This window comes from Theobroma umbraticum, unplaced genomic scaffold, assembly GCF_002168275.2.
Source record: "Theobroma umbraticum cultivar Fairchild unplaced genomic scaffold, ASM216827v3 scaffold_147.0, whole genome shotgun sequence".
Lineage (NCBI taxonomy): Eukaryota > Viridiplantae > Streptophyta > Magnoliopsida > Malvales > Malvaceae > Theobroma > Theobroma umbraticum.
The window spans coordinates 10,365,525-10,390,180 of NW_018397259.1; the positions used below are offsets into that span (position 1 = coordinate 10,365,525).

Here is a 24,656-nt window from a genome sequence, read left to right on the forward strand (position 1 = left end):
TACCTTTAATGTTATTCAAAGGACTGCTGAAAGACTTTACAATAAAGAACTACAACAATATAAACACTGAGCAACCATGTGATATCAAACTATATACCTCAGGCATCTTCTAAGTAAATGGATGAGGACAGTGTTGAATGTATGGAATGTATCGTAGCTCATATTACTTTCATACCGCCTTTGCACTGTGGGAATAACAGCAGCTGTTGATAATTGAAGACAAGAAGTGAGGGAAGACAATCATATGTTATCCCGCCAATAGTAATTCAGAAAAATAAATTCAGGTGAGATATAGCCGCTACCTAAACCACAAGGCTTTACTACCTTAAATATATTAACTAAACCAATTGGATGAACATGTTAATTGAAGGAAAATACCCACATATTATGTACTTACATTATAATTGAAATTGAGGATCAAAAGAGAAGAGGTTTCTTTGTTCCTCCGTAGGATTCAACAACCATTGGCAGAACATCCATGAGGCTCCAACTACAGATAGAAGTGATAGCATTGCTAGAAATCCAAAATGTGAAACATCATTTGCAATTATTGCAACGCCCAACATTACAGACTCTGCTAAACTGGCAACAGAAATCTCTGTTGTCCCAATAAGATTTGCTTTGGATGATGGGATTCCTGTTTGAAGTATCTGGGCCCCAACAATATCATATGACATATGTCCCAACCTTGACAATACCTGCATACAGGAGGTGAGGGTACATATTCAGGTAGTATGCTAAATTTAAGACTGGTGGCTGTATTTTCTACTCTCTTTCATATTTTGCTATTGAAATATCCTATATAGCTGCCAGGTTTCTGGCCTTAGCTAGAGCAGCCAAGCCAAACTCACTAGACACATCAACATGGATAGTGATGGCTCCATCGAGTTCCAATACAGCCAGAATAATAGTTTCAGTTATATAGACATTTACCTTTTTTATTTCAATGCTATTAGCAGATAACTAATATAAACAGTTATTTCTGAATATAAATTTCATATCCAATCTACAACCATGACCAGTGATGTACACCGGATTGACTACCGCCTTCCTAGATTCCTAATTCACTGAGGCAATTTGGTTTTCCACTTAAAATCAATGGTCTGGTCCATCAAAAAATATTGAAGTTAAAGTTTGTTCTTACAATCAAACATAAGAAGAAAAGGAGGGGACCCTTCTGGGAAAGAGATCCACTCTGGTAAACAGCAACAGCTATGGTGAGAAGTGAAGCCTGAAATATTAATCCAACTGCTCCAGCCTGTTTGAAGGAGAAGATGACAGTTAGAACCAGCCCCAAAATAGAAAATTTCAGCAGACAAAACCAAACACAAGAGCCAACCTTTAAAATGCCAAATCTCCTGACCAAGGTTGCAGATAAAAAGGTTGCTGCAACACCCATAAAAGCACATAATCCACTAAAACTCCCAATAACAGATGGATTTAAACCTGTTAAACAAACCCACGAAGCACTTTGGAGTCAGAATTGAATTTCTGGGAGGTATAAGGTTTTGTAGTCAGCTTAAATACATCTATTCAAGTAATCAATGGTCATCCAGCAAATCAATATAAAAACAGACTGTAGTTTATAGTCAACTATCTGCATGGATTTACTTCAGGCATATCAGCGCATGCAATGCTTTAGACCAAAACACTGTTAGCATGTCCTCCATATGATGATAGTAATAAGCCCCTCTTCTTTGTACCCCTTTTTTCCTTTTTTCTTTCTTTTTTTTTTTTTTTGCTTTTGTTATCTTTACTGGTACTGTAACTTTCTATTGCTAGACTTTGGGTTGATGCAGCTTGTTTCTCCTCAAAACTGGGTCCAAACTGTAGATAATCAAGAATTGCATCTAAATAGGTCGTAATAGATAGAAAAATACCACGCTGAGTTAAAAATGCCGTCATTAAACTGCCTGGAGTAAGAACAACATTGAAGTAGAGGAGCACACATGCTAGGCTTGCAGGAAGGACGGGCTGCTGTACGTATTCCCTCCACCCAAGCTTGATGGCTTCCAAACCTGTATTAACTGGTCATCCACAAATTTGCAAACACCAAATATAGCAAGTGATATCAACCTTTGAAAAAGATGCAATCCACTAAATAAGGATTTCAAAAGTAATGAGATCAACATGCTTTACCAAAGTTATCAGCATCTGGCAGTTGCCCCTCATCAGATGTTCTGCAACAGCTTTGTGAACATCTGGCACGGTCAAGAACCCCAGTGGAAAGTTTGTTCGTTAACCATGTTAGAGAAATCTAAAGAATGGTGTTAGAATTAAGAAAAGAATGTAGACCCCGTTTTCCATAGAAAAAAAAAAGTACAAGCACAAAAGCACTTACCATAACTGGTAATGACCCCATCATCAAACTGGCAGCAAACTTCAAGCAGGTTACTGGATCATATTTAGAGAGAAGAATTCCAAATAATAATGTGCCCGCTATCTGCAATTATAGATGATAATGAATCTCTTCAAACAAATTTCAACAATGATATTTATCATGAAAAGCATTTCACTACTTGATTGTTAAGATAACTGCAAATTTATAAACTTTCTTGCACGTATTATAGGATTCATGCTCTGTGGGTTACAAGTAAACAGCAAATTATTATGGCTCAAAATACAAAGATACAGACCAATATTTAAAAAATGTAAAAGATCTTAAGATTATCAAATACCTCACAAAGCAGATCAATTCGATTGAGAACAGCATTTGCTTGTGCCAGTGCAATTGGCCTATTTATTCCAGCTAACTGCAAACACAAAGTGTCTACTTTAATTCGTGCTCCACTTTTGCAAGAGATGGTAATCATATCATCTGTGAAGGAAACAACCAAAATGCACAGGATAGGAACTAAGGGTACTACCAGAACAACCCAGTCACGCTCCATAGCAACCCCCAGTGCCACCCCAGATAGCCTCTCAATAGCCCCAGCTAACACTAGCACAGCAAACCAAGGATGGCGAAGAACAGATGAAGCAGAAGCAGAGGAGACCATATGGGCATGAATTATCATTGCGGCTGACAACAACTGTGCAGCAGCCTGGCAGATGCAAATAAAATTAGAAAAAAAATTAGAACAGTATTAGTTTTACATTTATATTGAAAAAAAAAATTGCTATTGGAAGTACCTGCACAATATTCAAAAAGATATATGAAGGTACTCTTGGAGAATGATCCATAAGTTTGCCAACCAAAGGACCTCCAACGATTATAACAAGCTGGAAACAGAAATTTGTTAGAAAGTACTCTTATCATCTCTTGTTCGATGTACTGAGTTTATGTCATTAGGATAATATGCACCTTAGTGAAGAAACAAATGACTGCCACTGGAAGAAGGCTTGGATGAAGCAATGCGATAGCAGAAGGCAAAGCAAAATTCCAAAGCTGTTCCACTAAATTCCCAGCCAGGCAACTTGCATAAAATGCTGAAATATGAATGTCCTTAAAGTTAGCAGCTGAAAAGACCACAATTATATTAAAATCATTGGACAAGATACAAAATTACAAGACACATCAGTTCATAACAAACAAATTTGGCTACATTCAAAATAATGCGTTCAAATCACACAGTGTAACAACTTTATACAACCCCAATCTCTAAAGCACACGGATGGCCACAACAACTAATGTTCATAGACATTTTGTTGTTATATACATACACCTTAAACACTCAAAACAAAAGCAAGTTTAAGTCGGTCAAAGCATTACATTACATATATTCTATGGTGCTTTGATTAGATGAAAACAGAAAGTCCTACCATACAATCCCTCTGGGTGCGCTGGGGTTGCTGCAAGGGCTTGCTGCTCCTCCTCTGATAATACCTGAAAAAGATGAAGAACACAACAACAGGAAACCGTTAGTCAATATGTAAAAGTGGCACAAAGATATAGAGAATATTGAACTCGAGGTGAAAATAAATTAATTAATAAACACAAAGAGGAACATACTGGCAGTGTTGTCAAAAGACTATCTACATAAGTATCCCCTGTTAGTATGCTCAAAGATTCAGTCTCGAGAACATCAGGTTTGAGCTGAACTATTGGAATTGAACAACAGCAACTAATTTCTGTTGCTGATATATCTTCCGGGACTTCATCCTCGGTAGCCACATGGTTGAATTGTACATCAGTGTTTGTTATAGAACACCTAGATTTAAAACTGCGAAAACTATAACTAAACAGAAAAACAATCAAAAATTGATTAGCTGCCTCATTCAGTTCTCTCAATTACTAAAAACAGCTTTTTTTCAGAACATATTACAAAACCAATTCAATTATGAACCATCAGTTCTATATGCCACAAGACATTGCATCAAAAATTATAAATTTTTATTTTTCATTTGCCACATTTAATTTGGGAGCAACAAAGAAAACTGTTACCTATGTGTAGTAGTAGAAGGGGAGTTGAGATTCAACCATCGGCTAGAAGAGAAGCGATGGCGAATTCTAGAAGCAGCTTGTCGCGATATAGAGGCTTCTCTTCTGGTAACAGACAAGTTAAACAAATTGAAAGAGAGCTGAGAGTTTGTAACTGCGACAATTGCCATGCTAGCTTCTGCTGTTGCTTATTTGACTTCTTCTTCTTCTTCTTCAAGTGCCCAAACTTGACGCACCAATAATCACTTTTGAGTTCTTCCAAACTCATGCAGCCTTCAAGAAAGCAAATTGAACCCCAAAAATAGCAATCTTTTCCACTCTTGGATTCGATACCAAATACTATCTGGGTTTATCTTCAAATGAGTCAAAAAGCAAGAAAAATTGGAACTTTTCAAATGCCAATATGAACTGGTTCAGCTTTTAAGATACCAAATGCTATCTGGGTTTAGCTTCAAATGAAAAAAAGTGGAAGCTTTCGTGTACCAAAATGAACTGGTTCAGTTTCTAGATACCAATAACAATCTGGGTTTGGCTTCAAATGGCTAAAAATTGAAAAACTTTATGTTTTTTGTGTGTGTATGGCACAAAGAATTGGGGCTGGAGATGAGGTGGATTGTTGAAAGTTGAGGCTTATCTGTTCTGGGTATGATTTTTTGTGCAAGAGTCCGCCGGTGGGCGGAGATGTCTATGGGAAGAGATTGTGTGGCGCCAGGTTTCTGATTGTGGGTCCGAACGAAGCTTGGTTCACCAGTTGGATTTTGCCAAGTTGCTTTTTCAGTTTCCACATATGGCAGCCCTTTGAAAATCATGAACTAGTACGACTGTCAGGAATGGTAACGCCAAAAACAACTTTAACTATCGAAATTTACCATTCATTTTTTTGTTTTTAAAATTCCATTCTTTTTCTTCAATTTTCTCTTTTTAATTTAATGTGAAGCATATGCAAGAAAATCCCTACTTCCCTAAATGAAAGATAATAAAGATTACATCCAAACAATGCTTGGAAATTGCCAATAACACAATGATTGATCAATTTAATGTTAAATGATACTCAATGTATTTTGGACATATAAAAAATTTTGAGGGGGCCATGGCCTTCCTCCATCGTAGCTTTACATTTGTGAAATGATCAGCAATCCAAACCATACAATACGTGTTACAATATAACCTTCAAACTAACTTTTGCCAAAGCCCATCTAGGTGACCACATTTCTGCATATGATAGACTGATACTTTCTCTCTCTCTCTCTCTCTCTCAAATTTGGTACCATCTTCAGTTAAGATTTAAGAATGAGTAAAGAATCGCAATCAGGGAGGCTACAGAGACTTCACCACGAATTATATAAATGGAACTAAGAAGAGAAAAGGTAAAAGGGTGTTAAGGGATGAAGAACAATTCATGAATAAAATTCGTCCAAGTCATTGTGTAAGAAAGAGGAGCATAGATATTATAAACTGACAATGCATTAAATGTAAATCCTCCAAATAAGTGTTCTTCCAAATAATATGGATGAATTGATTTATTTAGAGTATAGAGACCCTAAAATTTGAAAAGCTAAGACAACAGGAAAATTTTGTGAATTCAATCAAATTCTGGGTTCTCATGGCAATCTGCCAATCCATCCATCATTGTCTATGAAAGATGATCTTGAGAATTGGTTCAGTTGGGATGGATTGAGCTTCTTTTCCCATGGAACACGCCTGGAAGTGTCAGATCCTGGTCCTTGGCAATTCACCTCAGCATACATAAAATTTTCTCTAGCATTTTATTGCAGAACAAAGACACACCTTAATCAGCGTCAAGTTCAACGAAATTTGCATTTAAAAATGGAAATAGAAAAAGATCTTACTCTTTTCCATGGTATCTCCAGGCATCCCACCCTTCAGAGAACACCTCTGCATTCATTGTTGTCTCCTGAAATATTACTCTAGAATAAGGACCATAGGCTCTTCCCAGATAAGATTGCGTAGTGCCAAAGATTTTGCCTTGCTTAAACACAAAACCACTAGGACCATCTGATGATTGCCGGCCCTGAGCTGTTATATAACCTAGAGGAATTTGTGAAGAAAATGCACCAGCAGTAACATTTATCGAACAGTCCTGGAAAAACCATGAGAAATCAAACATCTGTTGATTGCTTCTGGCAATTATGTCCAGGTTTTCATTTGTTTAAATCAGTTACCTCATAGAGAGATTGGCCATCACCGAAGATGAAATCCACGGCTCCTTCAATATGGCATTGGTAGAAGTAATGGCGGCCTATCGCATCCCACAACGTATCTTGCAACCCCAAGAAACCACACTGAAAAAATGCTGATTTGTCGCCTAAAATTCTTGCTGCAACTGCCTGTGATACACCGGGAACTGGTCCTTCGCTAGAGAGACGTTCTAGCAGCAACAGATGATTGTACGAGTTCTGCAGTAGAAATCAACAGCTTGGTTTATTCATATATTTTAAGCACATTAATCCAAATGATGGCAATGTCAAAGACGAAGGGAGGCATGTTTTTTAAGTTTATACACATGAACAGTAACAACAAATGCATCGTTGATTCTGTCAGGTTGACATTACAAAGTCTTCCTCAAGTTGTCAGAGCAAAACACGCCTCTCTTTGTCTTGTATAGTTTGCTTTTGCTGTACAGTATTTCCTGGTTAGCAGATCCCTCAGCTAGCGTGGATAAAGATAAAGAAAGCAAAGAAGCTTTTAGGGCAAATGATGAAGAGCAATGGCTTGAAGCTTTGCCTTGAAAGTGATGCCCTTTGCAACTATGTAGTCAGCAACGGAAATGAAAGTACAACTCGTATCTGTTCTATCATGGGCGTTAAAGGTAATCGTTGTGACACTTCGATCCTGTCCTTCAAGAACAATACAAGGCTTATCTCTCGGAATAACCACCTTCTCCCTGCTTATTCAAAGTAAAGAAGGTGAGTACGTAATTAAACCAGTACTGTTATACCTTGAGCTGATGAAAATCTTATATATCATCTGTTTAAGAAAGAAAAATTACGTGTAGACACCAGGATTAATTCGGACTTTGATCCATTGATCATTGTTCGAAGGAATGGAATTGATGGCAGATTGAATCGAGTTGAAGTTTCCATTACCAGACTTGTCCACGACGATGGTAGATGCAAATTGAGAGCCACCATTTCCAGTGCTACAATCATCAGCCATGGAGGTTCTCAAAGAAAGTATTAACAGCACGATCATACATGGTGCTGTGTGCTGCATTTTGGGTGAGTGCTGGTTCAGTCCCAAGCTTTTTTAACTCTGAATTCTTCGAAGGTATATCTGAGGGGAGTATTGCCAAAACAAAAGAATGGTGGGATATATAGAGAAATGATTACTTATGGAAAGAATCATTAATGCAATTCCATGTATAGTAGGTTTTCATGCAAGCCAGATCTTCTTTTGACGTGAACCAATTAAAGCAAAGCATGAACTTGGTATATACATTGAATTCATGAAACTGTTAGTGGAAAAAGAATAATGTTACATAATTTCTTTCCTTCTAAATTATATTGAATGTAAATCACAAATTCATTCGGATAAAAATAAGTATAGAATTTAACATGATATTATGATCATAAATTATTATTATTCACATTGTTAATTGTTGGTTGATATTAATTTTGACGTGACTAACTAATTTTTATAATAAAAACTCATATTAAAATCTCATATATATATATATATATATATATATATATATAAATAACTTCTACTATAAGGTAGATATTGGATGATGAGCATAGTAAATAGACCCGGATTCGACTTCCTTCCGGCAAACACATACATATTTATATCATTTTTAACATTTAGCATGTTCAGGGGTGGATCTTAGGTTGTCTTTGGATCCATCCTCCTTTGTTTATGAAACTGTCAACATTAATTAAATAGCTCAAATCCTGAGGTGACAGGTTCTTCTCCCATGGCACACGCTTGGACTTGTCTGCGCCAGGCCCTTCACAATCTACCTCTGCATAAACTATAGAATCTCTGCACAATTTTTATGATAGAAATTGTCACTAGCCATGCCTGATTAATTCACCATGATTACCATAAGTTTTTCGTTTTGAGGTATGGAAATCTTACTCTTTACCAACATTATTCCATGCTGACCAACCCTCTGGAACAATGATGTTGGCCATCTGTGTCTGATAAAACAACACTCTAGCATACTGTCTGAATGCTCTTCCAAGATAAGCAGGACCGGTTCCAAAAACTGAACAGTATTTGAACACAAAACCACTATCATCAGTCGTGCTGTCTCGAGCTTGAGCAGTGATGTAAGCAGTCCTGCCTCGACCTAGAAGTGATGCTGTTGCGTTTAGAATGCATCTCTACATGAAAATTGGGTTTGATCCAACGTAAGGAGCTTGATGATACATGTGAAAATTCAATGTAAGGGAAATAAGCCAACCTGATAAATTGATCTGCCATTACCCCAGATGAAATCCACAGCACCTTCAATGTAGCAATTTTCAAAGTAGTGTCTACCCTGTGAGTCTGTCAATGTGTCCTGTAGGCCTATGAAACCGCATCGATAAAATGCTGCCTTGTCTGCATTGATCAGAGCTGCTGGTGCCCATGTAATGGGATTTCCAGGTTGAAGGTTATGAGTATTCTGTCAAAAAAAAAAAATGTCAGTAGTTTGAAGAAAACTTGTTAGGCCCTTTGGTATTTACTCAGGTTGTTGTGAAAGGTTTTGCGACTTGGTTGGGATGGAAATGAATAACCTTGAATTCAAGAACAAATTTGCAAAAAGTTTTTAAGCTGATTGACCTTGAATGTTATATCCATGGCAAGAAATTCTTCAGCATATACTGAAAAAGTAGAACTTTCAATAGAGCTACCCCCATCTCCAAACTGGACAACAGTTGATCCTCTCGACTCTCCTACAAGAAGAATTCTGGGTTTGTCTCTGGGGATGTTTAACTTTTCACTAGACAGATGAAGGCACAAGATTAGAGCTAGAAAACCACATTGTTGGTCTGCAAAATAAGTAAAAAAAAAGTTCAGCAGTAATTACTTGTAGATACCGGCTTTAACATGGATATGTATCCACAATGAATTCATTGATGGAATAGAATCGATGGCTTTTTGGATAGTGATGAAATCCCCATGGCCTGATTGATCAACTAGGATAGTCTTGGCAATTACATCTTGTACATCATATTTCATATTTCCAGCATCTGCCCTGGTCGACATGAAAAGGAATGAAACCAGCACAGAGTGGAGAAAGAATTGAAGATAGTGCATTTTGAAGGTGCCCAAGAGTTTAAGAGAGATCAATGAAACAAAATTTTATGAATCGGAGAAAAATAGGATGCCTGCTTTTATCTGTTCCAGTAAGTTTAGCTCTGAATGGTGCAACATGTAAGATGATGTTTCAATTGGAAAGTACTGAATCTTTTGGAAATATTTCTGGCTCATGTGAGAGACATATCATTTTCCAATGGATAATTAAAGAAAGCCATGGAACAATAGTGTGAACCATGTAATCTCTTTCAAGGTTATGATGATTTGCAAAGCATGATTTTCCTTAATGAGCAAAACCATATTAACTCAAACATCTGCTGAGCTTTCACCAGCTAACTAATGAAGCTAAGTTTTAATTGTTTCTCCATAGATGGCTTTGCCTTTACATTTTTGGAATTACAGCTAATTTACTTCATGCTTAGCGGAGAATTAGCTGGTCTTGATTATCAGCAAAGTGTTGGTATAACATTAAAGGTTCAAGTAAATTCTAAATACAAGTACTAAATTTATTACCCTAAAAAGTTTCAGTTTCTTAATTGTAATATATGCAGGTATGGAACCTTTTTAATGGAGCCTTAATGGACTAGAAATTCTCAAGGAATGCTTCAAGAGGTGATAACACTATAGTCATGGTTGTTTGTTATAAGTATTGATATTGTTCATATTGGGATTCGATCTCATGCTCAAATATAAAAATAATTAAAATATAACGTAGCGAAAAAATAAAATAATATTTAATCATTAAAACAGTCGAATCCTACAAATCAATGTTTGTGTTTTTCATATAACTTTTAAATAAATTATAAACATTTATAGGTTTAAAAGTTAAATACTTTGTTCTAGATATCGTAATCAAGAATCAATTAAATCAAAAAATCTTTATTTTTTCATTTTTAAGATTTGTCAAATCTTAAGCCACTTAAGTGTTTGGCATCTAACAGTAATCTGCACAGTGACTGAATAAAACCTTCTCCACGATAGGATTTTACTTGTGTTAGCAAATTTTGTTTTTAAAACAAAAAGATCAAAATTCTTGCTGAATCTTATTTTTTATCAGACAAAGAAAACTATTTTTTTTTCTTATCTTATGAAACTACTGAAAAGTAGTTGGAGGTTTCAAATTTTTAGTTTGCTAATATAACATATTTATAGTCAAACTAATTTATAATATTAAATACAACAGTTGTGTTTTAATTTAATTAAGTCTCTGAGAACTTAATTAATTTTTCACTTTAGGTCTCTTTCAATTAAATCTAACTTAATTAATTATCTTTATTTAATCCCAATCATGTCACTTAATATGTGTGACCCATTAAGCTTCTAACATGTTGACAATAAATATAAATCATAATCAAATATCAATTCGATAATTAATTTATATTTATAGATCATGGGCAGCCTCTAGAAATATATCATGACTACCCAAATATTAGAGAGTCAATTAAAAAATTTGACAAAGCCCTTTAGTGATAAACCTCTCAATACAATACGATCCTTTCATCAAATATCTCATATATGTCATTAAGCATTGCTCGGTATCTACTTATGATATTCTATATTAGTTCTTATAATTCATAACTAACTTTATGAATTTAGGAAACTAATTTTTCTCAAATTCATCATACTTTAGCCAAAACTTTATATAAGTTAATCAAGAATTGAGAACAAGTAAGATACATTCCCTCACATCACTTGGGGTGATGAATCCTCTCTTGATCACTCATTCAGCTTCGCATGCTTCATAGCACATCCAAAAACACCATATTTAGGGATTTGATTATTTTCAAACCTATAAAGGTGAAATCAAAGTATGTTATTCCTCATACAAGATGACTTGGTGTTTCAAATCTAAGAACTAGTTGCACAATTATCACATGAGAATATTTTTCATAGACACTTGAGTGAAATACCAAATGGAATTCTTATAGTGGGTCATGTTCAGTGAACTTTTTCTTTAACAAGTACGTACATGTTATCCTCGAATATTCCATATACTTCAATTTATAAAATCGATTACTTACTTTCTAAACAAGGAGGCTTAACATGTAATAGTCTTTAAGCATTGTCAATACTTTGTCTTGATAATACAATGACCAGTAATAATTTTAAGAACACGGTTTTGATGCATAATGATCTCATAATTATAGCAACTTTATAATTCTCTTACAAGGTTTTTATATTCTATGGGCTTCATCCAATTAATGCTTAATAATTTCTTATTATTGCACTAACATGAAGGAAAACTTCTATCATATAAAATTATACGATTAAATATATATTAAATAATAATATATATTTCTTAACCAATCTAATTGGTTCAAAGGCATATACCAACAGTTCAGGACAATATGCAATTAGCTTAGAGGTCGAAAACCATAACAGAATACAACACACAAAGTTGGACAATACATAACAATCTGATACCATAAATGTACTTATTTGTCTGGAATTGGTATAGACATCTAAGCAGCGGATATCACACCCCAGATCCATCAGTTCCATACTATTATTGTATTAGTACACATATACACAAACCATTTTCTTCATAACAGACTAATTCCCTTTTACTGGTGGGTGGTCACTTGTGTAGTGATGGTGGTTCTCAGTAGATGATTCAGATGGATTTCCATAGGTTCCATAGCTATTGTTGCTCTCATCTTCATTGCTGTTTCTGGTGTTACTATTGCTGCTAGTGCCATTGTCACTTTTTACTTCAACTGTTGGACCCAAAGCAGTGACCGGTTTCTCATCAGTTCCTGACTTGCCAGGTTCATCATCAGATACAGCCTGATTACCTGTTTTCTCTATCTTCACCCCCAATAAAAACGTTCTGGCATCAGCTTGACAAGGCAACAATACCAGTCGCAGGTAAAACAGAACCAGAAGTACCCTCTTCATGATCAACCTATCCTGTCTGATCAATAATAAGATCAAATGATTACTAATAATGTTACTTCAATAAAAAACTAATTTATCAATGAAACTAAACATACCTTATCTTCCTTCTGCAATTTTTATTTGACGAAGATAGTAAATATTGCTTTCCGGAGTAGAATTTTATAGGCGAAAAATTGTGCTTAATCATGATTAGGAAGACTAATATGTAGTGGAGTAATGGAGTAATATCACAAAATTTTGGCCTTATTGGAAGGGCATTTCACACCTGTTTTGTTAGTGGAAATGATAGTGGTAACCATAGATCAATGATGAAACAAAACTCAACTGACATTTCTGGTAATCTGGTGAGGTTTACAGTTTTATAATGTTTGCATTATGTTCAACAACTAAGTGCATCTTCTAGCATACAGTGGAAGCAATAGCATTGTAATTGCTGGATGACAATTAGAATGTCAAAGCCTAGGGTCATTATTGCAGGTAATCATTTTCTTTTACCATGATACTACCATTTATCTTTTAAACAAAGGGAAAATGATGAAATATACCCTGTGCTTTTGTATTGTAAATGTGGTCTTCATGACTCTGATGGGTTACCCATTATGGCAAAATTCAAGGAATTGGGTTCCTAAACTGATTTTATAGCGCCAACTTATGGTCCAAGATGGTTAGATGATAATGGATTACACTGATATTGGGCTCATCCGACTGAGATAAAAGAGTGGTCACAACTCCAAGTGGATAAGTGAGCAACAAAATGAAAACAATTTCTTATTTCTCCACCACTTACATGAACGCCAGCGCATCATTTTCAGTGACACTGCCACAAATTTTTCCTTCCACATAAACAAATTCTGGCGAGGACCAAAAGCTCAAACTTCAAAATCTTTAATGGATAGCTAGTTTAATTAACATGAAGCGTGATACGGTCCAGAAGGAAACCAATATCCTTAAAAGAACTCCTTAACCGCCACTCAAAACGGAAAAAAAATTCAGTTAAGCCATGGCCGTTAAACTACTGTCATCTCCAACTTCTCTATCTCACCCAACAAAGCTCTACTTCTTCTCATCATCACCAAAACTCATCTCAAGAGCAAACTATTTGTTCCAATGGAGATCCCAGAGCAGAGTTTTCACAAGGAAAATGGTGGTGAAGGCTTGTGTAAAAGTAGAAGAAAAGAATGTGGAGGAAACTGGTAAAAAAGAATGGGGCAAGGTGTCTGCAGTGCTTTTTGACATGGATGGAGTGCTATGCAATAGTGAGAACCCTTCAAGAAAGGCAGCTGTTGATGTTTTTGCAGAAATGGGAGTTCAAGTTACAGTGGAGGACTTTGTGCCTTTCACTGGAATGGGTAAAGATTTTATCTTGATTTCTTGCTATTGGTTTAAACTTCCTTCTTTTGTGACGCTGATTAAAGAAAATAAATTTACTTGTATGTAAATTTGTTGGTATGTCAAGCTGTCGAGTTTTACCTACATGTTTCTACTTGACTGATATAACCAGGTGAAGCATACTTTTTGGGAGGTGTTGCTTCTGTTAAGGGTGTTAAAGAATTTGACCCTGAGGCAGCAAAAAAGAGATTCTTTGAGATATATCTAGATAAGGTGATTAACTCTTACTCTTTATATACAGATTTTCAGATTTTACCAATGCCAATTTTCAGTGAACAAATTTTCTCAAACCTTGAAAGTTCTTTCCATCTTGTAGTATGCAAAACCGAATTCTGGAATAGGATTCCCAGGTGCTCTTGAGCTCATTACTCAGGTATGCCGGCCAGTGTGAGATCATGATGTCACTTTAGGTGCCGCATTTTATGATCATAATGATGGAGAATTATGTGTAACAGTGTAAAAACAAAGGCCTAAAAGTTGCTGTTGCATCCAGCGCTGATCGTGTCAAGGTAGATGCAAATTTGGCTGCTGCTGGATTACCATTATCGATGTAAGTGAACCCAATCTAGTTGTTTGGGCGCATAAATTTGGTCATGGATTATAGTTTTTAGCTTTGTGGCATCATTTTTTTTCTTCTTCTTATTATGTTACTAGCCTTTTCGTATCAGGTTCGATGCAATTGTATCAGCAGATGCTTTTGAGAATCTGAAACCTGCTCCTGATATTTTCTTAGCTGCATCAAAGATCTTGGATGTTCCCCCTGATGAGGTACATATTATTCTCTCCCTTCTATCAATCACAAAGATCTTCTTTCCCTACTTATTTACCAAATGGAGTTGCTCTACATATGACAATGATGAGAATTACTGCATTATGCGTTTTTGGAAATTTTTACTTGTATTTTTCTGAAAGAGTTTTTCTCATATATGTGAAAGAGAGTATTAAAAAGCCACTGATATTGTTTGGAGAATTTTATGTAGATGCTATAATGGTATCTTGCAGAGCTTCAGTTGTTAAACCTTTTTATTTTCTAAATGTGTCATTGTATTTCTTCTGTTGAGGAAAATGACATCTGCCTATCATTTCTCAGTGTGTAGTTATTGAAGATGCATTGGCTGGAGTACAGGCCGCTAAAGCAGCAAAAATGAGGTAAATGATCATATATGCATATTTGATCTGATGTGCTAATGTTGTTTTTAGATTAATGTGTTGTATCAAAGTCATCTACTTTTCCCTTTTCCTACTATGTTAGATTAGTCTTTCAGGTCTTGCTTGTCAATCAATTGTTTCTCTCATCATGCAAAATGGAGTAACTTTCTTATGGTAAATTCTAATCATTCTCTACCGCATGCAGATGCATAGCTGTGAAAACTACATTGAAAGAAGACACGCTGAAAGATGCTGGTCCATCATTTATCAGAAATGATATAGGAAGTGTTTCACTTGATGATATTCTCAGTGGGAGCTCAGGTGGTTATAGTCTGTAATCCAGAGAATATGCTGCAAATTGTCATTTTGTACAATCAGTAGTGAAAACTGGTGATGCTTTTCAGCGTGCCATATTTTAAGAAAGTTCAAGATACACTCTATTGTAATGGGAATTCTATGTTGTGGAAAATTTTCAATTCTATTGATGAAGTCCATCCTTGTGCACCAACAAGCTGAGATTATTAAATTTTGATGAAATAATGGGGAAGGAGCTCACCCTTTAAATTAAGTGGCATTGATGTATCCTTCTAGCAATTCTTTTCCTGGGTAATAACTATGGCATGTATGTTCTGGCATATAGAGGTCTAATAAAAGCATATCATTGCAGATGAGATGGTGCAGGATTCACAGTTTCTGCAAGTTTCTGAACAAAATCCATCAACAGTTCTAAATGAAAAAACTTATAATGGATCAATTCCCGGTGTGGAAGCTCCTAGTGATGGGGTCTTCTCTCTTGAGGGGTAAGATGTCTCCCGTATGTGTGCAAGACTTTGAACTCGGATATTTGCATAATTCTTTGTCTCTTATCACTTATAATTTAGTAATTTTCTTCAGTACCAAGTTCTTTTAGCTTGCATAAAATCCCCTTAGTAGCTTACAATGTATTTATCTTTATAGATGAAAATCTTTTTCTTTATCATTTCTGGTTTTCTTTTCCCAAAAATCTAGATTGAGGCCTTTATTTTATAATTAGTTTACTATATTTAACATACTTAATAATGACAAGTTTCACCCAGCAGCATGAAATTGATATCACCAAATTTCTGTTACCAATAAAGCAAAGAGAGTTAATGAAACTACTTCAGGTTGAGTTTGCAGAAATAATTTATGGACAGGTTGCAGGGTTCTAGGCGAGAAATATTGAGATATGGAAGTTTGGGCATTGCTTTATCTTGTCTCTACTTCGGCATTACAAACTGGAAGGTATAATTGGCTTAGTTGAAAAGAGGATGCTGGAAACTGCATCTTGTTGGATTTTTATAGGCTCCAAGCATTAATTATAACCATCTGAGTGCCTAGGAACAGCATTGTAACCTCTTTGTTGTACTTTTCTGGTATTCTTTTCATGTTGTCATACTATGTTTTATGTGTGTGTGAAGGCTCTGATTTTATTCACAGGCAATGCAATATGCATCCCCTAAAGCTATTCAGAATCTGTTGTTTGGAGCAAAAAGTCCATCTTTTGAGCCTAATGAAGGTAAAGTATGTGTCATGTAACTTTTTTTTTCATTGACAGCGTCATATTCTTGTGGTTATATGAGAACATTAATTGCTATGAAGACTTTATAGATTATGCCAAAGTCATATCTTTAAGTCATATGGATATAGTCTCAAACCAACTGCCTTTTGATTGGTTATAGGAGAATCACGTTCTGCAAGAGTTCAACAATTTGTGAACTACATATCTGATCTGGAATCCAAGTAAGAAAGTCCTCCTTTTTCTGCTGTTAATGATCTTGGACTGTTATCATTTATGTCATTCATTTGTTTCTGCTTCATGAAGTATCTTTTCTTTTACTTGCTTTTCTTTAATGTTATGTTTCATTTGTTTAAATTATCTTGTTTTCCTTTGAAAGGGGAACTGCTCCTACTGTGCCAGAATTTCCTGCAAAACTTGATTGGCTGAATACAGCACCACTTCAGTTTGGAAGGGTAAATTCTTTTGCACCCATTCCAACTATAGGTCTACATGCAATGTAAGCTGTAATGAATACTAAAGAGTTTCATGCTGAAAAGTGAAAAGGTTTAGGGAAAGAAACATCTGTAATAGTGAAAAGCTTTAATGTTTGTAAGGTCCTTCTGGGATATCAACAGGCTTAGATAATGCAAAATCTTCAATGTGGCAGATTTAATTCAATGTAAGAAATATAACTTCGTTCCTATAATTTAAAACATTTTGAGCAGGATTTGAAAGGAAAAGTAGTTTTGCTGGACTTCTGGACCTATTGTTGCATCAACTGTATGCATGTTTTACCAGATCTAGACTTCCTGGAGAAGAAATACAAAGATAAGCCTGTAAGATCCTCTCCTCTGATTATATGTAACATGTTTCTCCCTTTAAATTTCTCATGGTGTTAGCATATTTTCTTATCAACTTGTTTAATCTGGGTTGAGTTGCCATGGTTGCCTTCTAGCAAGGTTGGACAAACAACTGATTACTCAAAACTTATTGACACAAAGAGGTGCCTTGCCCACCCATAAAACTGGGGAAGGAGGGTGGAGGGATAAGGTATTGATTTTAGTACAATTAAAGCATGCAAAACAACAACAAACTAGCACTTTTGCCCGCCATTGGGATCTTGAAAGAAAATGGAACAAAGATAGTATATATGGGTGTATTAGAATGAAGATTGACATTATGAGATTGAATCAGCTCAGAAAGGAAAAGAAATTGCAGGTTAACAGAAGTTCTCCAAGGAGAGCTCTGTATGGGATCAGTGGAAGTTCTATATCTTATCTACCTAAAACATTTGTGGTAAAAAGAGTGAAATCAAGAGATGGCAGGAGGTACTCCATCCATGTCGGATTCATATGTGATTGTTACGACCAATATAAGGGTCTAAGTCAAGCATTACTAAAAATTTGAATTTAAGATTTTGAAGTCACATGGTTTAAAACTGAAAAATTATTGCATTAGTGGTGTCAAGACCCAGATGTTGTAATATCTTTAACTATATTCTTGTCTGAGATTTGTGTATGTATAATGTATGGATATTTGCACAGTTCACTGTTGTTGGAGTGCATTCAGCAAAATTTGATAACGAGAAGGATTTAGAAGCCATCCGCAATGCAGTATTACGCTATGGCATCACGCATCCTGTAAGTAGGACATTTTTGGACACTTCCATCGAGCAGAATCTTAGACTTTCTCATAGTACTTTGGTATCATAGAACTAAATCTATTAGGTAGTTCTTTTCATGGTAAAACAAAAAGTGCTCGATACGGGATTGAAGTACCCTGCTTACTTCCTCTGAAATACTTGGCGTGGCATAAACATTTGCTGGAAGACAAATATTGTGAAATATAATATGGATGAGACAATCTGTTATTTGTTCGGAGATTACTCTTTTTTGCTGATATCAAATCCATAATGAAGCTTACCATATGGAGACTTTTATTTAGGTTGTCAATGATGGAGATATGAATTTATGGCGAGAGTTAGGAATAAGTTCTTGGCCTACATTTGCCATTGTTGGACCCAATGGTAAGCTCCTAGCACAAATATCAGGTGAAGGGCACCGAAAGGTAATGATCAATGACACATTTTTCTTTTCCTGCAAATATGTTATATCAGTTTTTCATTTTTCAAAGAAATGAAGTATGTTCATTATCAGCATACAATCTAAATGTGACACTTGTTCATACCCAGCATGAGGCTTGATCCTTCTTTGATGAAATAAAATCTTATCAACTAAAAATCCCAGGATTACAAACTTCAGCATTTTGGTTCTTATTATTAGAATTTACACATATCCATCGACATAAAGACTAAATCAAAGCTAGGTAATTGTATATCTGTGATGTAAGAGAAATGAACAAGAAATGGAGCTAAAATGTTTTTTGGTTTTTTGCAAGGATCTTGATTATTTAGTGGAGGCAGCTCTTCTCTTTTATGGTCAAAAGAAGCTGTTGGACAATACACCAATTCCACTGAACCTGGAGAAAGACAATGATCCTCGTTTGCTTACATCTCCCTTGAAGTTTCCTGGAAAGCTGGCAATAGATGTTCTTAACAACCGGCTCTTCATCTCAGATAGTAGCCACAACCGCATAGTAGGTTCTCTCTCTCTCTCTCTCTCTCTCTCACTCACTGATATGACAAGCTAGTTGACATGCAACTCAAGTTCTAGGGAAATGGAAAGTGCTTCATGCACATGCACATGTGCTTGATGTCATTTAAATTTTTTGCTTTGTTTTTCTTTTGAATGGTGGCATCTATGCCAACCTGCTTTGAAGTACCAGCCATGAAAAATATCAGTACATCATGATTTCAGGTGGTAACTGATCTAGATGGGAACTACATTGTCCAAATTGGAAGCACAGGAGAGGATGGCTTACGTGATGGCTCGTTTGATGATGCAACATTTAATCGCCCTCAGGTGGGGAGTACGTTAATATCTACAACTACAGCCATGGACATTTCTTCTTTTGTCCATATCCCTGACGTCTTGCTGCCTTGTCATTTTTAAACTTGTGGCTACGTATTTGTGCAGGGCCTGGCTTACAATGCAAAGAAAAATATTCTTTATGTTGCAGATACTGAAAACCATGCTTTAAGGTGCGTGGTGACTTGCTATGATTTAACCGTTTGAAAGCCTGACAAGGTTCTCTTTTCTGTTGTTGCTGACACTAATGTTGTTCAACAAATGTTACTGTAGGGAAATTGATTTTGTTAGTGAGAAGGTGCGAACGCTTGCTGGAAATGGAACAAAAGGGTCTGACTATACAGGAGGAGGAACAGGAACCTCTCAGGCAAGACTAGAAATCCTTGAGCATCAGGACCTATTTTTAACCTGCATTCATAACTCATAGGTTACACAATCAATGTCCTTTCTCAAGTTGGGTGCATGATTACCCTTTTTATCTTATTATTTCCATAATGCTAAATTTCTCCGTGATGCATATAAAAATACTTTTAACTTTACATAAAATCTCCTGGATTTATCTCTTTCCTTGTAATTTCAAGACTTGTATCTGTCTCCTTTCAGCTCCTCAACTCTCCCTGGGATGTCTGCTTTGACCCTGTCAATGAAAAGGTCTACATTGCAATGGCTGGCCAGCATCAAATTTGGGAGCATAACACAAAAGATGGAGTTACTAAAGCATTTAGTGGTAATGGATATGAAAGGAACTTAAACGGATCAAGGTAATGCAAAATTAATGATAGTAGGAGCTATTATTAGTCCACTCCTTCCTTTCAAGTCTTCATATTTCACAGTTTCCATCTTTTCTATGAATCTACTTACTCAAATTGGGTAGCATATAATGCAATTTTTGTTCATATATACATACATATCCAATACCTTTACAATATGCTAACATACACGAATGTCTTTAACATTTTTCATTTTCTTTTCAATGAGGTAGCCCTACAAGCACATCTTTTGCACAACCTTCAGGAATATCATTGTCTCCTGGTAATAATTGCAATATTTTGACAGTTTTCATTGTGCTTGAACATTATTAAAATGTTGTACATGACCTTTGGTCATTTCGGGGAACGTTTGAATACAATGTTTCTTTCAGATCTGATGGAAGCATACATTGCTGATAGTGAGAGTAGCTCCATTCGTGCTCTTGATCTGAAAACAGGAGGATCAAGACTGTTAGCTGGTGGTGACCCAGTTTTCTCTGAAAATTTGTTTCGGGTATTCTGATTTTAAAACTAGTTTGTAGTCTATTGCACAGATCAGATAAACAGTACACAAAGAAGTCAATAAGATTTAAAGTTTATATTTTATAGTTCATGAAATTTTGTTAAGGCCTGCTGATAATCATTGCATATTGTCCATTGCAGTTTGGAGACCATGATGGTGTAGGGTCTGATGTACTTCTTCAGCATCCCCTGGGTGTCTTATGTGCAAAGGATGGTCAGATTTACATAGCAGATAGTTATAACCACAAGGTACATTCCAGCTTTTACTCTTTCATTAAAGCTAATTATTTCATTCATGCTAAGGTCATGCTAAGGTGAACTTCTGCTTATGTTACCACATACAAATCATGATTCTTTCTTCCAAGATTATTGTTCATTTTTCCATCATTAAAGAATTACAGTTGATATCAGGTGTTAACTTATGCTAATAATTTTAGTATTTAAAACTTTACATGCCTTGTAAATGCTGCAAAAATACTCTACATAAGTGTACAATTTAAAGCTTAGGAAGAGAGTAACAGTGCTTCACTTGTTTGAGTAATACTTATGGAACATGGAAAGCTTTCCTGGAACCAAGGCTCCAAGTTGCCTTTCTGTTTAATTAAGGGCTTTCCAATTGAGGAATGCACAAATACTGGTAGGACTTGGGTTCTCTTTGCATTGAACTGAAAACCCTGAAAGTAACATATGGTGTGGTTCAAACATTGCAAGAATGCCTAAATTTATGACTTGATAACTGATAGGAATTGCTTCAGCTAAGTTACTTTTGCTTTCATCTTCCATTTTGGTTTTCAAATTTCCAGATCAAGAAGCTAGATCCAGCTAGTAAAAGAGTTAGCACTCTGGCAGGGACAGGCAAAGCTGGTTTCAAGGATGGAAAAGCCCTAGCTGCTCAGGTTAGAACTGCGAACGTGTAACTCTATTTGAAGTGGTTATGCAGTAGGGCAGTAGCAAGTAATGATTGAAATTTTCTACACGCTTTAAACTGGAAATGGTATTGCAGCTTTCGGAGCCGTCAGGGATCATTGAAGCAGAAAATGGTGATGCTCTTTCCCATTCATATAACTTATACTACAATATATCTTTTTGAACACCTTAATTATGATGTAAATGGAACTTCATTACACACAGGAAATTTGAAAGATGTCTTTCTTTGTCAAGTTAGTTGCCTTAATCAGTTTATCTAGTTCTAGAGTTGAGCTATACATCCCATTGCATTATGTGTGTTCTTATCAGAGTACATAACATCTTCATCATATGACCTTTATTATCTTCGTGTGCTTTAAGTTGTTCAGCAAGAATCATGTATTGAAGGTGTTTCCCCATTGATTTGTAGGAAGACTTTTTATTGCTGATACAAACAACAGTGTTATCAGATATCTAGATTTGAACAAAGCAGATGCTGAGATTCTTAGTTTAGAGCTGAAAGGAGTTCAGCCTCCTACACCAAAATCCAAATCTTTGAGACGCCTTAGGAGGCGACCATCAGCTGACACGCAGACCATTGTTGTTAATGGCGGTTCATCCAGTGAGGGGAACCTATACCTTAAAGTATCATTACCTGAAGAATATCATTTCTCAAAGGTCTCTATGTCTGACCCGAAATGATGCAGTCACGACCCTTCCTTTACATTTATCTTCTCTTATCTCTTATAATTAACTGTGCTTAATGTTTTGCCTCCTAATACCAATTGCAGGAAGCAAAGAGTAAATTCACTGTCGATATTGAACCTGACATTGCTGTGTCTATTGACCCCTTGGATGGAAATCTTAGTCCAGAGGGATCTGCAACACTTCATTTCAGAAGATCCATTTCTTCAGCTTTTACAGGGAGAATTAATTGCAAGGTATAATTACTTGTAGAGTTATGTGCTTTGTTTCTCAGTACAACTTCTGTGCCGATGAATGCTTAAGACATAGGCACCAAGGGATGTTCGGTAACTGCTTGCGACTGAAAGCAAATCATATCGTGGCAACACAGTCTGGAGGATTGTGAAATCAACTTTGTGGGGTCTTTCAATTATGTTCTGAGCATTAATGCAGTAGGGCATCCTTAAAAGTTTAGTGACCCGGTGCTTGACAGAGATTGACATCAAAGTTTACCGCTAAGCCTGCAATCAAAAGGGGTTGGTCTAGGCAGAACTCGACTCCTGCAACTGCAAGCTTTTGTTAGCTATAAGCCTATGAAAATGCAGCACAATAATTGTAGGAAAAATGACTGATCAAACCAGTAGAAAAGGCTCAATAGTTGTACATGTGTGCGCACGTGTGCATGTGTTCACTCATGTCCAAATGGTCCAGAGTTATTCAATGTCCGGCCCAAGTTGTCCGAACCAAATTGCAAGATTAGTACTGTCCTATGGACAATAACAATCTGACTTTTACTGTGTTTTGGAGCGTGTAATCAACTTGTGTCGTCCTTGGCAGGTGTACTATTGCAAAGAAGATGAGGTCTGCTTGTACCAATCACTTTTATTTGAGGTACCGTTCCAAGAGGAAGTTCCAGAGTCCAAGCCTGCCGAAATCAAACTAGCATATGATGTGAAGCCGAAAGCTTCAACAAGTAGCATGCAGCTGGTTGCTCGCTGAGTCCCCTGAGACCACAAACATCCCTCTGAAGACATTTTCAGGTGGATGAGTAAACACAACTACATATCAGACACTTCCAAAGCAAATCTGGGGTATGAGGAAAACTCAAGGAAACTAAACATGTCTGTATCAGAAACATATTCCACCATGTTCCAACACAAAAACCCAGGTCTCAGAAACATAGATTCAAAAGTGCAAGACCCACCATGTTGTTTTCAACTGTTACCAGGCCCCCATGTCTTAACTTTTATTTGCAATTATCATTTTGTTCCTGTCAAATCCATACAATTTAGCAGGCTTGATCATATAATATTACAAATAGAGTTAGGAGTACTCCATGATGTTGTTATGATCATGGATCATGATCATCATTGTGTTTAAACAAAACAAGAGGATGGATTGGTGAGCAAGGCATGGCACGCACTCGTGCAAAACCTGTTATTTAATTGGTCAACAATCATGGCGGTGTGATCAATTATTAATATGGAAACAGTATCATTTTCGTTTCCTGATGAGCAAGATGGATGATGAACCAGCAGTTACATATACCTGGCAGAATAATAATGATCCTGATTATTATTAAATTAGATTAAAACAATCTTTATCAAGCTCTAATCACATCAGTGTGACAGGAATCACATTTGTTTGACTAATATAAACCTTTCCACACACAAATTTTATTATTGAACTTTGACAGGGTAAACCGCATTCGTTTCACCAAATCTAATGCTTATCAGAAACATTTACTTTTCTCTGTTAGCTGTTGAAAACTTCAAACTGCCACTGTATAATGTGACTGGGTTCATCTAACTTATAATTTCGGATGAATTCAAACAAGAGAGATCCAATGACTTACCGTCGCCACGTCGGAGGAGAGACGTAAATCTCACGGCGACCATGTACGAGAGCGTAACAAATATTTAAGGGTTCACACCAATCCTGGTGAAGTCTAGTATTTTTAAAATAGACATTTCTTACAAGTTAATGTAAACGGTGATAGTTAATATCATACCTAACTATATGTCATTAAAAAAAATGAAAGTGAGATTGAGTATTAAAATGTTCTATGCTGTCTTCAATTTACAAGACAGTCTTTTGTGGGATAAAACAATGCCTTACAAATTACTTACTTTGAATGGTTTGATCGGAATTGAATTGATTTCAGTTGAGTTATTGGACTGAAACCGACTAATATTCACCCCATCCCCTGCAAGTACCGACTAGTTGGTTCAAGTACAAAGCCCGATCAACCAGATAATCAGAGGTCA

General features: G+C 36.1%; 5 protein-coding genes across 7 annotated transcripts in view; 1 reads left to right on the top strand and 4 right to left on the bottom strand.

The window, feature by feature from the left end:
• Positions 1–106, bottom strand: part of LOC110415669 (uncharacterized) — a 4,174-nt gene extending 4,068 nt beyond the window's left edge. Inside the window, 2 exon segments of the mRNA XM_021427363.1 lie at positions 4–49; positions 98–106. Coding sequence (XP_021283038.1) covers positions 4–49; positions 98–106 — 55 coding nt within the window.
• IREG3 (iron-regulated protein 3) lies at positions 7–5,113 on the bottom strand. 3 transcript variants are annotated; one of them, XM_021426380.2, is made up of 14 exons: positions 4,385–5,113; positions 3,953–4,178; positions 3,763–3,826; positions 3,305–3,429; positions 3,133–3,222; positions 2,868–3,044; positions 2,679–2,753; positions 2,342–2,443; positions 2,140–2,257; positions 1,881–2,018; positions 1,340–1,446; positions 1,145–1,258; positions 398–698; positions 7–203 (listed from the first exon to the last, which is right to left on the bottom strand). In XM_021426380.2, exons 1-13 carry the CDS (start codon positions 4,549–4,551, stop codon positions 399–401), a joined length of 1,803 nt encoding a protein of 600 aa, XP_021282055.1. In that variant the 5' UTR covers positions 4,552–5,113; the 3' UTR covers positions 7–203; position 398. The 3 variants fall into 3 exon arrangements, with proteins under 3 accessions (XP_021282055.1, XP_021282054.1, XP_021282051.1); XM_021426379.2 differs by having other exon boundaries at positions 1,881–2,027; positions 3,953–4,172; positions 4,385–5,112; XM_021426376.2 differs by having other exon boundaries at positions 1,881–2,027; positions 4,385–5,111.
• An 869-nt stretch (positions 5,114–5,982) lies between these two features.
• LOC110415865 (Pectin lyase-like superfamily protein) lies at positions 5,983–7,558 on the bottom strand. The gene is made up of 5 exons (XM_021427623.2): positions 7,392–7,558; positions 7,127–7,286; positions 6,565–6,798; positions 6,232–6,482; positions 5,983–6,139 (listed from the first exon to the last, which is right to left on the bottom strand). The coding sequence occupies exons 1-5, from the start codon at positions 7,556–7,558 to the stop codon at positions 5,983–5,985; spliced, it is 969 nt and encodes a 322-aa protein (XP_021283298.2).
• Positions 7,559–8,211: 653 nt separating this feature from the next.
• LOC110415852 (putative pectinesterase 29) lies at positions 8,212–9,595 on the bottom strand. The gene is made up of 5 exons (XM_089783443.1): positions 9,427–9,595; positions 9,170–9,378; positions 8,808–9,011; positions 8,480–8,727; positions 8,212–8,383 (listed from the first exon to the last, which is right to left on the bottom strand). The coding sequence occupies exons 1-5, from the start codon at positions 9,593–9,595 to the stop codon at positions 8,212–8,214; spliced, it is 1,002 nt and encodes a 333-aa protein (XP_089639569.1).
• Positions 9,596–13,300: 3,705 nt separating this feature from the next.
• LOC110415072 (haloacid dehalogenase-like hydrolase family protein) lies at positions 13,301–23,881 on the top strand. Its single transcript, XM_021426557.2, has 28 exons — positions 13,301–13,893; positions 14,046–14,146; positions 14,250–14,306; positions 14,389–14,483; positions 14,602–14,701; positions 15,024–15,082; positions 15,288–15,403; positions 15,750–15,882; positions 16,258–16,345; positions 16,541–16,619; positions 16,783–16,843; positions 16,999–17,074; positions 17,327–17,437; positions 18,146–18,241; positions 18,546–18,668; positions 18,999–19,196; positions 19,418–19,522; positions 19,637–19,701; positions 19,802–19,895; positions 20,132–20,289; positions 20,511–20,560; positions 20,670–20,791; positions 20,941–21,048; positions 21,603–21,695; positions 21,803–21,839; positions 22,136–22,383; positions 22,497–22,646; positions 23,227–23,881. Exons 1-28 carry the CDS (start codon positions 13,545–13,547, stop codon positions 23,386–23,388), a joined length of 3,234 nt encoding a protein of 1,077 aa, XP_021282232.1. The 5' UTR covers positions 13,301–13,544; the 3' UTR covers positions 23,389–23,881.
• Positions 23,882–24,656: the final 775 nt, after the last annotated feature.